A 14,735-nucleotide genomic window follows, 5' to 3' on the forward strand; every position below is an offset into this window, starting at 1 on the left:
ATGTAATAGAAAAAAATACTTTTGCAGCGCATTTGAATGCATAAACACACATAGTTACAATTAAGCATATCAGGTAGTATACTGACCAACCAGTCAACCATTTTAAGAATGCTTGAAATTTTTAGTAATTTCAAGAAATGCCTTGTTTTGCTAGATCAGCTATGTGAAAATCTGTGAGCTGTAGATCTATGTAGGTCATCCTCTCGACATATAATACTTTAAGTAGCACGGGGCTCACTGCTGAAATAATGGGAAAGCATGGGAAAGTACAGTCTCATTCCCGTGCTGAAAACGAAGTCTAAAACTCTCCTTTTTGCTTTAGTAACAATGACTCACGGAATGAGAAATCCAAGAATGAGAGAAGGAGAGTCTTGTGTCTTTTTTGTCTTTTAAGATCTCCTGGAGTTTATGCTCTTCCCAAAATACTGCAGAGGTGCCATGATATATTGACATCAAGTATATGCCTGCATTAGAGACTTCTGTGAGCAGACTTTTGCAATGCTTCTTCCTCTATCTTCTTTCGGGCAGGGAAGGGGGGGGAAATGAATAGTAACAATGCACAAATAAGACAATTTTCATATGGAAAATATGAATTATAAATTAAATGCATACATGTAATGAAGATTAATGCCCTGGCACTCTGTTTCCTTCATTCTGCTTTCACCAGTAGCCTCTCTCAAATCAAACTGATAACATTTGACGCACTCTGTTCCAGCTCTTAGAATCTAAAAGCCTTATTCAACTCCACTGATATTTACCTTGTCTCTATGCGGCCCTGCCTGGGGACAGACATATTCTCGTTTTCATCTCTCCTGACACTACATCATTGTCTAATATTCAGATTTCTGATGACAACTTACAAAACTGCTAAAAGCTTGCCTCTTAGTCCAGTATACTGTGTTTGTCACTGAAGTTTGTGTTAACAACTTCTTTGTTTCAAGGAAGTTCTTCCTACAGTCCTGTTCTGGTTTGGTTTGGTTTGAATATTTTCACCCAGCAGTTCCTCTGCTTACTGACAACACTGTTTAGGACATGCATTCTGAAAATCTGGTTTTCACCTCCAAAAGTCACAAAAAAGAAATAAGCATTCGTATACCATCAAGTTTTGAGTAGATGTCTTGCTACTACAGCATCTGCAGGCTATTTTGACTTTTTGTCACTGTTTTTTTAATTCAATATACTGTTGCAAACTTGACATGCAGCTCAAAGTGAGCTGTTTAGGTGCTAGCCTGCAGCTCCTTGGCCCCCTGACCTCCCTCCAAGAACAAAGCTCAGAGATGCATTATTGGAACTAGCAGGGGAAAGCGTTACAGGGATAAAGTGAATAACAGTAAAGAGAAATTTTTTGAGAAACTTAGTAGAAAGGAAAATATTAGGCAGGACTGTGTTCCTATGCCTGACTGAAGTAACTTTGTATGTAAGCACTCTATCAGATTTTTAGTAAGAGAAGAGTGCCTCTGTATGTACTTTATATCATCTTTTGTGAATGAGGTAAAATTAGCTAATGCAGAGTCAACAAAATATGTACAAACACAAACAATGAAAGTGTTTTCAGATCCACTGTCTCAGATTTCAGTTAATTTTATGTGGGATCCTTTTATCAAAATTTGAGCTTCTGAGAAATGACAAAAATCCTTTTAAATATAGAAGGTACTTGTTTCTGAAAAAAATACAACTATTTTCCATTATTAAAAATTATGATAATGAACAAGAATTACATTCTTAAAATGTTCTGAGGGGCTTTCTGACAGAATTAATTTGAAGGTGCTGCTTAATTTTTTTTTCTGAAAAAAAAATCAGAAAAATACCTAATTTATATAAATCTAGATTATGAAATTTAATAATCTAGAGAAAATCTTAAAAACATGTTTTTTGGACATCCAAATGCACTTAATTTTCCCTAAAAATTGTATTAATACATATGGTATGCATCCTGTATTGTTAATTTATTTGGTTCTTTTAATGCTTCATTTTTTAAAGAAAAACTTTTTAACTCTCAGTCATATCACAACTGATCCAGGTAAATTCTTCCTATCCTGTATTGGAAAGAAAAATGTGCATTGCATGAAAGGTGAGGCAGCAAACGTATTAGAAATGTAAATGTCAACTAGATAACTGTATTAACACTTCAAAATATATGCAAATGTAGATAGTTCTTTGAAAGAAGAGAATGCTAAAATATTTAATAAAATATTCAACATGAACAAAGTTGAATTTTATTTCTACTGCATGTCTTGCTTTAATTTAGAAAGGCACTATTAGTAAGAGAAGTCTAATTGTCCTAAAACCACAAAATAATATTAAAATACAATCTCATTCCCCTTTCTTATGTCTACCAAAATAAATCTTCAAGGTTCCTTAAATCCCCAGGCATGTATCTATTAAATCCAGTCTCTTGTTACCTGGTCACAAACAAAGATAAGTGTGGGTGTAGAGGAGTTTCACAAAAAAAAAAAAAAAAAAAAAAAAAAAAAAAAAAAAAGAACAGTAATCTTATGCCATATAGTAATACACATTGCAAGGCAGATGGCATTTATTTATAATTAAAATTTCAAAATCATTTATCTTTTTTCTATGCTACATTCCCAATACAAAGTACTCTCCATATTGTTCTTGCACAGCACATTTCAACTACTGATCCATTGCAAGATGCACCTGAAAATAAAGTTTTGCACGATACGCGTTTTTATATTGTTCAGAAAGACTGAACAGTTTTTTTGTGATTAACAAATTATATGCATAAGTAGTGTTTTTATAAATACTAATTTATTTAATAAAAATACAAAAATATAAATATACATATATAAAAATATCATGATGAATCAACACACAGACATTCTTTAACTCAATAAATATGGCAGTAATATTAATATAATTTAAATATACTTTAGAGATTATATTACAGCATGGGTTCACAATGTCCCAGCTAATAGGAAAGGTAAAGCAAAGTAATTAAAACAAAAAAAAATCCACCTCATTATTAAAGGCACAAAAAGCCTTTTATTGTGTTTTCATTGTAAATGAAAACCTTTTTTCAGAATTTTCTAGGCAGAAAGGGTGAATTATAGACTTTTTTTATCTAAATCATTCATAACAATTTACATTGACTTACTGATTAAGCAAACCCTTACTAAGACAGCAACTATTTTTAGTTAAAAAAAAAAAAAAAATCCCAAGTAAGAGAGAGTAGGCCACTTTATCTAGTAATATAGACATGAATTCCACTAACATTGACCAGGTCACAGATTACTTCCTCAGTCTCTATCACTTTCCTCTCCACCATACATATCTGCTAATTTTTTAAACCGAGGTCCCCAGTCACTGAGGTAATCATAGTCTTGGTTGCCATCTGTGGCGAGTGATTCCAGGCTGCTGAGTGAATTTGCTATGGAATCATTTCCTTCATAAGCATACGTTGCTAATGAATCATAAGGAGGGGCAGTTGGGTCTGAATCATTTTCCTTTAGCCTTCGATGAATAAAATCTTGAACATCAATGTTTTCCCAAAGTGGTGCAGTCCGTCTTATCTGAAATATAGTTTCTGGTAAGACATCTCTTCTCATCTTACTTTCCTCCCTTGCTTCTGGATTTCTCAAAGTGCCAATGTCAAAAGCCTGGGTGTCTTCTTCCCCACCCCCTTCATCATTGTATGTCACAACGTTGTCTCGCACATCATCCTTCGAGATGATCAAGGGTTCTTTCTTCCTCTGTCTCTTGAGGGCTGCAAACAAGACAACTAACACTGAAAAGAAACAAAAGACGAAGGAAGAAATGTAGAGTTAGAAATGAAATATATGAGAAAATATTTTCATTACCTGTTGTACTTGAAATGTCAAAGGATTTTTAGTAGGGAAATAGGTACAAAAGCTGAAGTTGAGGTTAATAAGTAAAAATATTAGCATTTGTGCAGCAGCCAAATGTATATGTTCTTTTAAACCTATGGGAGCAATGGTTAAAATATTACGTATTCCATGTAGATATACAAGTTACTATTAAGCTAATGTTTAAAACTGGAGAATGTATTAAAATAGATCATCCTACAAGCATTTGACTTCAGCTTTACTTTTGTGAAGTACTGCCTTCCTGGCAGTTACTAAGGGCAATGTTATAAAAAAAAAAAAAGTAGTTGAATCTCCCAAACAAAAACAATTCACTCTCTTGAAAGCTAGTGATTTAGGTATTCCTAAGCGCATGATTCACTACTGAAAGCAGGATCTGCAAGTTCTCCTGAAATTAAGAACCTGAGAATCTTCAGCTATCAAAATTATTGACAAAACTGCTTTTTTTTTTTTCTTCAGGGACTGCAGGAATTGAAATCTGATCTCTGCTACTGTTTCATCCAAAGCATGATTCTGGTAGTTTAAGAAATACTGGTTGAATAAGACTTTGTTTTGGAGAGGTAAGAATTGGCACTAAGCTAAGCCTCTACAGAGGTAGATGAGAAACTAAAGTCAAGCTTTGTAAATACATTCTGCTGGTTAAATGCTATTGATTTCAGTAGGAATTCAATACTTAAATGCATTTAAAAATCTGACCCTTGTTCCAGTATCTGAAGTAAACAGGAAAGGCCAACAAAATCATCTGTCAGTGAGGTGTAACAGCGGATGCCAAGCCACACTTAAAGGCATTAGAGCAGTATATTAAACCTTGGAAGCAAAGTTTTTTACCCCAAATGACTTGAGTGATGGTGAATAAAAAGAATGGACATACTGAGGCCTGAGGGGGGAACAAAGATCCTCTGCATGTCATAGTACAGTGCTGCAAATTTAAAGGGTCTTCTGTTTGTGATTTTGTGAGTGTACAGGAAGAATCTTTTTCAATTTTTTTTCTAGTACTAGACAAGGAGTAGTCTATTCATAAATTTAGTAACTTCATATAAAAGAGGGCAGCTGTAAGGGCAGAACACTAAAAAATTATTATGAAAAAGTACAGCTGGGTACTTAAAGCTTCTCCTGTGACAGGCACAGTCACGCCACTCTACTGTCTGAACATACTTCTTGGTGAATAGTATTTAAATAAAGTCACAAGAACTACATCAGCTGTAAGCTAAGAATTTTGCTTAGCTGAATTCCAGCCTTATTCTACTTCAGCTTCAGCTATGTCTGTAGTGTTAAGTAAAGCAGGGTCTCTGACCCTGGGTCCACAAGATTCAATCTGGTCACGCTTGTTTTGCACAGTGCAGGTCCCTGAGGCTGTTCTGTCTCATGTGGTGTTGCTATGGTTCTAAGGAGCAATGATGATCTTGATTTTTATTTTTAGTTCAATATTTCTGTACTAACACACTGCAGCCTACTAGAGTGGTGTATTCATAGTGAGAGAGTATGTGTTTTGTGGTATATATTTCATGTTCTGTGTTATCACCTGAGAGAGGGCTTTGAAGATACAGACACCATCGACATGGTGTTAAGAACTGTGCAATCTGGAGAGCCAGATCTGATTAGAGCTTGCATCAAGATTGATTGCTGGGAGGTGTGCCCTGCAAGTTATGCTGCTCAGGCTGCGCTTGGACAATGTCCTGAGGAAGTAAATTTGGATCAGGCTGAAAACAGGAATGCAGTGATGCTCAAACCTGAACATTAGGAATAACTGTATTATTAGAGCTCAAGCAGTCTCCCTTCCCAGATACAGTTCCCAAATATGTAGTTCTGTCTCCTAACAGCCTCTGTGGTCATCCGAACATTTACTGGAGGTTGCCCAAATCCACTTGATCTTGCTAGCAATCCAAATACTGACAAAATTATATAACCTTACACCTGTTAACTTCTCACTCCCCCCTTGGCAATCTGTGCTGGCTGAGATGGGTGGGAAGCAGATGAGATCTAACATAGAGATTGACTGGAAAGTGGAGACAATGGACCTCTTAAGGAGGCATTTTTGGCCAGCAAAACCAACAGGCTACAATTTCTGTGCTCTTAACAACATGTTATGAGCTACCATTTATTCTAATTCCTTCAGATATTCCCTATTTTTTCAAATGCTGCTGCTGTCCAGCTACCCATCTAACTTTTGTGCTCAAACTTTATTTAATCAGCTGTACTCACTACCACTTGCAAGCAATTGAACATTTCTCTTCTATGCTTTTGAGCTAAATATTTCCTGAGTATAAAAATTACAAATCATTCATGATTAAATAGCTGGTATAATTGATATTTTTCTAATCATGGAGAAGCATATCACTCATCTTCAGGAAGATGATTTTCAGAGTCCTGGATTAAAATTACAATCTGTTTATAACGTAAAATATTGCTCTGATGTGCACAGTATCTGCAACTGAACTTAGATTTTTAAATTTATTTTCCCAAATGATACCAATAGTCTCATTGTTTCATTTTTATTCATTCTTACAAATTATAATGATGAATAACAGCCCACATTTGTTCCTTTTCCCCTCCAATCTCCTCTTCCATCTTAGAAAAGATTTCTTACAAAGGATAAAAGATTGCATTAGATGTGAAATATTGCTCTGCACTGTCATATGAATAAGGGGTTGAAGAATATCAGGGGTCTAGAAGCAATCAGTCCTTGTGTTGTCAATCATATGTCACCCCACAGGTACATACCCAGCAGGATGATGATGCAGAGGAGAATGGCAATCAGTGCCCCTGTGCTGAGGCCAGCAGGAAGGAGCAGGGCCTCTGTGTTGCAGGACTGCATGTTCCCTTGGCTGTCACAGGCACAGACTTGGATGGTTAGGGTGCCAGTGCTACTCTGAACTGGGTAGTCATTGTCAAATATTATGACTGGAAGGTGATAGGTACTTGTCTTACTTCGACTGTATCCATTTCTTCTAGTTATAATTCCTGCTGTGTTGTCTACAATGAAAAAGCAGAATAAATGTTTGTTACAGGATGAACACAGGATGGTATTGGGGCAGGGGTAATAGGGAAGCTGGCGCTGATCAGCAGTTACCTTTGTTGTCTATAATGGAGAAGTTTGGATGAACAGCAAATTCTGGCACCAACTCAAAGAAAAATTTGTGTCCTCGAGGAGGTTCATCTTTGTCAACTGCACTCACAGTCTGTATCAGCTATAAAGAAAACAGTATTTCATGCTTTTTTCTTTCTTAAGAGATTGTGTTCGTTTTAAATAAACTCTCTGATACTCATGTCCAGTGAAAATCTGATGAATCTCTGTAAGTAGGCACAAACTGATGTCCTAAGCCAAATGTTCCCCACATAAACACAAGAGAGGTTCCAGTAAACAAGTTGTTGCTTTGTTGTTTAAACATATAACAGAGAATGAAAAAAGGACAAGTCTTCACTGTGAGACTGCCATTTGCTTTGATTTGTACTCAGTATCTTGCAGTGGTGCAGAAACAATTGCCCTTCTAAATAAGACATAAACCTCCTGTGGCCTCATATAGCAATGACACAGAGCAGTGTGTAAACCAATTGTTAAGTGGGTCTAATTCCCAGTCTACCTCATCTGCTCCTGGTGATAAATTGTAGTACTGCACTGGCAGGATGCTCAGCTCTCCTGAGGTAATAAAGGGAGATACTTTACTCTTTCCTAAATTGAAATCTCTGGCTGTGAAGTTTTACAGCTGTAAACAAGGGCACTCAAGCCTTCTGGGGGCAGTGGAAACAGCCCCAGCACAGCATCAGAGCAGAAAAGATTGAAAAAGAAGGGCCTCAACAGTGATTCCATGTTGCACAGGTTTTCCTGCTGCATAAAAATAAGTGCAATTATGTGAACCTGATTATATATAGACACATGCACACTAGTAATTTGTCTTTTTTTTTTTTTTTCCTCTACCTTGCTGCTACTGGAGGCTAAGGAATACAGCTGCAGAACTGCAGAAGTAGAAGCTACCTGAGAACATCCATGAGCAGAGCTATGACTTGCAGCAGTTAGTACTGTGTGTGAGCTGCGTAAGGAGTAGTAATGCAACAAACTGTTCAAGTGATTGCTGTGCCCCTTGCACTCTCCAGTGGATACCGTGGATACAGCTGGAGAATGGCCCATACTCCACCTTGAATTTCAAGGGTATGTTTGAGTTCAGAAGATGTCATCTGAAGATGACAAAGCTCAATGGTGTGAGAATGAGAGTAAGCTTCTTCCAAGGATGCTACAACTCAGTACAGCTGTGTTTCTGTAGCACCTAAACTTAGAGGCAGAAGGAGCTCAGCAGTCTGACTTGATTCTTTTAAAGCTGTGAGGGAGCCAATGCCTGATTTGAGGTTTTCAAGAGTTTCCAGTGCATAGGGTGTCCTGAAATTCCGCAAACATCAAAGCCACTTGTTATCAAAGGCTTACTTCATGCCTTGTTTTTCTGATATTTCCAGGAAGAGTACAGCATGAGCCCTTCAAGAAATACAGTAATTGACAAGAAACACTGATATGATTTTTAAGCTTTGTGGAAATAAAGTAAGGAGCAGCTTTTTTTTCTTGCAGATTGCTACAGACATCACCTTGAGTGAGAGTTGAGCATAATGAAATTTGGATGAGTATTAGCATTTCTCGGGATGAAGCTCTATTGGATGAACACAATTACAGGGCTGTAATGTTCAGAAACTAGAAATCTCTACACAATGAGCATTCACCTGTTTTTCTGGTAAACCTTGGGATACTTTAATTGCATGTAATTACAGTCAACTGTTACATAACAATTAAAAAACAACAACAACAACAACAAAAACAATAGAGAAGGCCTGAGTTTGGGTAATTCACTTCCTCGGACCTTCTTCTAAAATAATTAAAAGAGATTTTTTTATTTATTACTATTTTATTTCTATGTTCCTAGGTATCCTGTCATCAGAAATGGACTCGAAAGGGAACGTGCAAATATCAGCACTGTACAAGAGGAAAACAATATGCTGAAGGTAGGATTATGCAGTTTATTTAAGCATGAATAAAACAATGACTATATACTAAGGTCTCTTCACTTCTAGAGCATTTGATGATCATTCATCACCTCACTTTGGGTGTTTTAGTTAGTTAGTTTGGTTTTTAATCAATTTCTCAAGATTAAACAAACCAGTTTAGGACACAGTATTCTGCCTATGTCTCCGATTCTGTCCCCTGTTTCCAATTTACAGTCTATTCCTCTTCTTCCTGTTACTATATGCTTCTGAGAGTGGCCACAGAGAGAGTAAGATGAAGACATTGCTTTGCTTTAAGTGAAAATGGAATATTATTATAACAAAACACACTTTTGATAGATGTAGAATATCAAAATGAAAATATTTTTTCCCTCAAATTTTTGTAAGTTTGAAAACACACACACAAAAGTGCTAGAGATGAGTGAGAATTAAAATATGTGGTAATATTTGTGCAATTACTTGATGAAAAACTCAAGGATAAAAAAAAATCCTCATGTAATAGCTGCCAGAAATTACTGTTGAGAATCTTGGAGTTTTTTGAGATGTAATCAGTGGGATGTTTATAGGATCTGGATTTTACTCCCTTCATGTGCAAATGACATGGGGGAGGACAATTATGCCAGGCATAGCGAAACCTAATTACATTGAAAACTTATTGTTGAGGATAAGGCTGAAGGAGAAAACAATAATAACAACAACAGCAGAAAAAATCTTTTCATCTGCTCAAACTATTGGCTGCATAAATTGTGAACCAGCTGTTTTTTTCATCACGAAAGATTTGAGAACAGAACAATGAAAAAGGATGAATGCAGGTGATTTTTTTTTAAAAAAAAAAAAAGGAGGTAAAAGGAAATTAGAAATGTTATCTAATTAAGTTTTTGTTTGTTTGTTTGCTTGCAATACAACTGTAAATAAAATAGATGGATGTTAGTGAAAATCACTGCAGAAATGAAAAATATGAGCCTATTTTTATTGTGCATTAAATCAATTATTTAAAAAAAGAAATAGTACTGATTTGTTTATATTTTGCAATTTTATGATGAAAATATATTCTTCTTCCATTTTAGGGCAATTGTTGAGTTATGATCACTTTTCTGCAAGACCTCAGAGAAAGGTCTTCAACATTGTAGGATTTATGAGGGAAGCCCTACTTCAGGAAATTTCCTTTTACTCAAATGAGTCAAGCTTATCAGCGTTAGAGGAGAAAAAAAGCATTCTCATTTTGTCTTTTCTTCCATTGTTTCCAGGAGAAAGTGCCTAATTTGGAAATACAGCATTATTGCCACTATTTGAACGTCAGTGTTGTGTGCACTTCTCTGCACTTAAAGAAATAGACATTTTTGTGTTACCTTTGAGGGTATTAAAAATACAAATTAGACACTAATAAATAATTTCTCTTTTATATTTGGGACAAAATGGTTCTACTAACTTGACAATGTAAGATGAGTTGTGAATGATGAAATATTCTTACTGGGAGAATATATTAGAGAATTCTTTTCATGATGAGACCAGAGAATCTTTCTAAAATATTTGGGCCCATTTCCCACTGGAATCTATTTTTTAAATATGACAATGGTTTGGTTAGAATATTGCTTTCATATTTTTTTTTTATTCTTTTCTCCAGAATACTGTTTTTCAAAGATCATGACTCACACAAAATTCAAAACTGTGACTAGTTTTTCTTCTGGCTATTTTATAGCCATTTGCATTAAGCTCTGGAAAAAGAGAGAAAAAAATGATCAGGAATGAATAGACTACCTCATAACAGATTCCACAGATGTAGTACAACCACAGACACTGACTGCTCTATAGTTTGATTCATGCTCCTTCAAATACAGGAAGAATATAAAAGCTAGGTGGGAGCATTCTGAAATAGTAAGAGTCCCTAATCACTTCAGAGATGTTCCTGAGGCTGCATCTGTAGACACGGAGTTGAACAAGCAAGAGTGTTGGGTTATGGACTCACTCTTAGGACTGTCTTCAAAAGGAAAAGAAGAAACATTAAAGCAAATGTTAGGCTAAAAGTACATCTTCACCTATACAGATATTTTAATAAATAGCACCAGCTAGCCACCTTTTAGGTGAAGTTTTCAGCCTGAACTGGTTTGATACTTCGTCCATACAAAGCACAGTTGCAGCTTGGCTCCAGAGCCCATACTTCAACAATGCAACACAATGCTTCAGGCATTATTAAAAAGTTAAATGAAGAAAGCTGAACAAGACAAGGTGAACAGATGAATTCACATTAAAAATTTCTACCCAGAAAACAAAATTTGAGATAATTTGAGTGTCTACTGAATAATCTGCTGCTAATTATTTTTTTTGAACAGAAGCATACTGGTGATGACTGTCATGTTTGAAAATATGTATAAAATGTTTTAATTTTTTTTTCAAATTTTTTTCTGTTAAAATTCACTTTAAACAAGACAGTGAAAAATAATGTCACTTGCAGAGGAGTTTAAAGATGCTCTGCTGTTTTAACCAGCACCTTTGTGAATTTTTAACAATCCATTTGTCGTATAGCATGAAATTTGTATCTCCAGTGACTGAGAAACAAGACCTCTGATGAATGACATTATTAGGAGAGAGACTTCACAGCAGGATCTGCTGAATTTTCTTTTATTTCTTTTGTGGGATTACAGACTGACAGAGGAATAGGCCTTGAATCCGGTTGAAATGTTTGGGCTTATGTTCTTGTTACATTACATTCTTAGATAAACCTGGATATTGTACAACACTGAGAAATTTTTCAAATGCAATTTTTCTACTTTGGTGTGCTTCTGAAATAAGTTTTTAAAACATCACTAGACACTTGAGAAAGGGACATTTTGTTCTTTGTTTTTGTCTGACACTTTTTTTCTGAAGTGACTTAGGAGAGAACAGAATAAATCCTGCATCTTGGAGCACTGGCTTTGTCATTTCTTGAAACATATTAAACTTCTTTTGTGTAGCAAATAATTCTGTGGTGTTTGATCTCAACAATATATCTGCAATAAGCTATGAAAAATACATAAGAGTCTGTTTTTGAGAGATCAGAATGTAACAGTTTACACATACTGTAGTGAAATGATGGAAGAGCAAATCTGTGTCTCTCCTGTCCTTTCTCTTTCTTGTCCCTTTTTCTGCCTATGTGATCTGGTAGGAACAATCCAACTAACCTTGAATACACTGCTAATGCAGCACAGTGGGAAGTGATTGGGTTCAAGATCTTGTGGAAGATTAGAAAGCAGCTACATTTCTCCAGGACTAAAGTAATATTGTTCACAGAACGATAGATTCATAGAATCGCAAGGTTGGAAAGGACCTACAAGATCATCTAGTCCAACCGTCCTCCCACCAACATTACTACCACAAGCTACTAAACAGTATCTCATAGCTCTTCATCCAGACACCTCTTGAACACTGCCAGGGATAGCAACTCCACCATCTCCCTGAGCAGGCTGTTCCAATGCCTGACCACTCTCTGAGAGAAAAAGTTCTTCCTTGTGTCTAATCTAAATCTCCCCTGACTCAACTTACAGCTATTTCCTCGGGTCCTGTTTGTTGCCTTGCAGAAGAGGCCAAACCCCTCCTCACCACAACCTCCCTTAAGGAAGTTATAGAGTGCAATGGGGTCTCCCTTGAGCCTCCTCTTCTCTAGGCTCAACAATCCCAGCTCCCTCAGCCACTCCTCATAAGACTTGTGCTCCAGACCCCTCACCAGTTTCGTTGCCCTTCTCTGGACAAGTTCCAGGGCCTCAATGTCTTTCTAGTAGTGAGGGACACATAACTGAACACAGTACTCAAGGTACGGCCTCACCAGTGCTGAGTACAGGGAATTGATCTCCTCCCTGCTTCTGCTGGCCACACCATCTCTAATGCAGACCAGGATGGCACTGCCATTCATGTTCAGCCAAGCATCAACCAGTGCTTTAGGTTCCTTTCCTCTTCACAGTCATCCAGCCACTCAGCCCCAAGCCTATAGTGTTGCATAGGGTTATTGTAGCCAAAGTGCAGGACCTAATTCTTGGCCTTGTTGAACCTCATCCTATTGACCTCAGTTCAGTGATCCACTTTATCTAGATTTTTCTGCAGGGCCTCCCTGCCCTCAGGGAGATCAACACTACCTCCCATCTTGGTGTCATCTGCAAACTTACTGAGGGTATGCTTAATCCCCTCATCTAGATCATCAATAAAGATGTTACACAAGATAGGCCCAGTACTGACCCCTGGTGGACACCACTTGTAGCGGATCGCCAGAAGGATTTAACTCAATTAACCGCTACCTGTTGGGCACGGCCTTCTAGCCAGTTTCTTACCCAAAGAAGGGTATACCTGTCCAGGCCATGGGTAGCCGATTTCCCCAGCAGAATGATGTGAGAAACCATGTCTAAGACTTTGCAAAGTCTAGGTACACTACATCAACAGCCTTTCCCTCTTCTACCAGTCTGGTCACACAGTCATAGAAGGAGATGAGGTTGGTCAAGCACAACCTGCTTTTCATGAACCCATGCTGGCTGGGCCTGATCCCCTGGAAACCACGCACGTGCTTTGTGATCTCACCCAAGATGATTTGCTCCATAACTTTCCCTGGTACCGAGGTCAGGTTGACAGGCATATCATTCCCCAGATCCTCCTTACAGCCCTTTTTGTAGATAGGAGTCACATCAGCAATCCTTTGCGTCCTATCCAGACAACCAGGAGCGCTGGTAGATGGCGGAGAGCAGCTCAGCAATCCCACTCCCCCCAGCTCCTTCATCACCCTAGGGTGGAGCTCGTCCATTCCCATGGATTTGTGACAGTCCAGATGGAGGAAGAGCTCTCTGTCTCCACCTGAATGATCATAGAATCATTCATATGTAGAATGATGTATTCTACATAGCATCCCAGGCTTCCAAATCAGGGCGTAAAGTGCCCTGAGAATAACTGATCTGGCTATTAAAGGCAGATGTAAAGAAGGTGTTGAGGACCTCAGCCTTCTCCTTATCCTCAGTGGTCACATTCCCTGCTGCATCAAGTAAAGGATGGAACTTCTCCTTGGTTCTCTTCTTACTGTTGATATATTTATAAAAGGATTTCTTATTCTCTTTTACTGCAGTGGGCAATCTGAGTTCAGGTTGGACTTTTGCCTTTCTAACTTCCTTCCTCCATATCTAACAACTTCCTTGCAATCACCTCAAGTAGCCCATCTCTTCTTCCAGAGGACATAGACTCTCTTTTTCTTTCAGAGTTTCAACAGTAACTCCCAGTTCATCCACACCAGTCTTCTTCCCCTATGGCTCACCTTACAGCATTCAGGAACAGTATGTTCTTGTGCCTCCAAAGATTTCCATCTTGAGGAGCACCCAGGCTTCCTGGACCGCTTTACCCTTAGGGAGCAACTCCCAAGGTACCCCTGCAACAAGCATCCTGAACAGTCAAAGTCTGTCCTCTTGAAGTTCAAGGTAGTAGTTTTGATAGTCACCCTTCTGACACCTCCAAGAATAGAGAATTCTACAATTTCATGGTCGCTCTGCCCAAGACAGTCCCCAGCCTTCACATCTCCCACCAGTCTTGCTCTGTTAGTGATGAGCAGGTCTAGCAGGGCACCACCCCTTGTAGGCTCTCATACCAGCTGTGTAAGGAAGCTATCTTCCACACACTCTAGAAATCTCTTGGACTGCTTCCTCTGCGCTGCATTATATTTCCAACATATATCAGGGAAGTTGAAGTCTCCCTCGAGAACAAGTGCTGGCGATTGTGCAACTTCCACAAGCTGCTCATGAACTGCTACATCTTTCTCTACATCCTGATTAGGCAGTCACCCACCAAGATATCATACCTTTAGGCCTTCCATCTGATCCTTATCCATAGACATTCAATTTTGTCATTCCCAGTCCCAAGCTCTTCAACATTAAAACACTTTTCAGTATAAACCACACCACCACCCTTCCT

At 37.8% G+C, this 14,735-nt stretch overlaps 1 protein-coding gene across 3 annotated transcripts in view; it reads right to left on the reverse strand.

The window, feature by feature from the left end:
- Positions 1–3,254: 3,254 nt before the first annotated feature.
- LOC122171857 (cadherin-9) overlaps positions 3,255–14,735 on the reverse strand; it is a 61,796-nt gene continuing 50,315 nt past the window's right edge. For 2 of the 3 annotated variants that reach the window (XM_042839654.1, XM_042839656.1), the window contains 3 exons: positions 6,910–7,027; positions 6,561–6,812; positions 3,255–3,742 (listed from right to left, as the gene is read on the reverse strand). In XM_042839654.1, the coding sequence (XP_042695588.1) occupies positions 3,255–3,742; positions 6,561–6,812; positions 6,910–7,027 (858 nt within the window). The remainder of the gene's footprint in view (positions 3,743–6,560; positions 6,813–6,909; positions 7,028–14,735) is intronic. The other variant, XM_042839655.1, reaches the window with a different exon arrangement.

This window comes from Centrocercus urophasianus, unplaced genomic scaffold (genome assembly GCF_019232065.1).
Source record: "Centrocercus urophasianus isolate 14NV4802_14NV808 unplaced genomic scaffold, USGS_Curo_1.0 seq_11, whole genome shotgun sequence".
Lineage (NCBI taxonomy): Eukaryota > Metazoa > Chordata > Aves > Galliformes > Phasianidae > Centrocercus > Centrocercus urophasianus.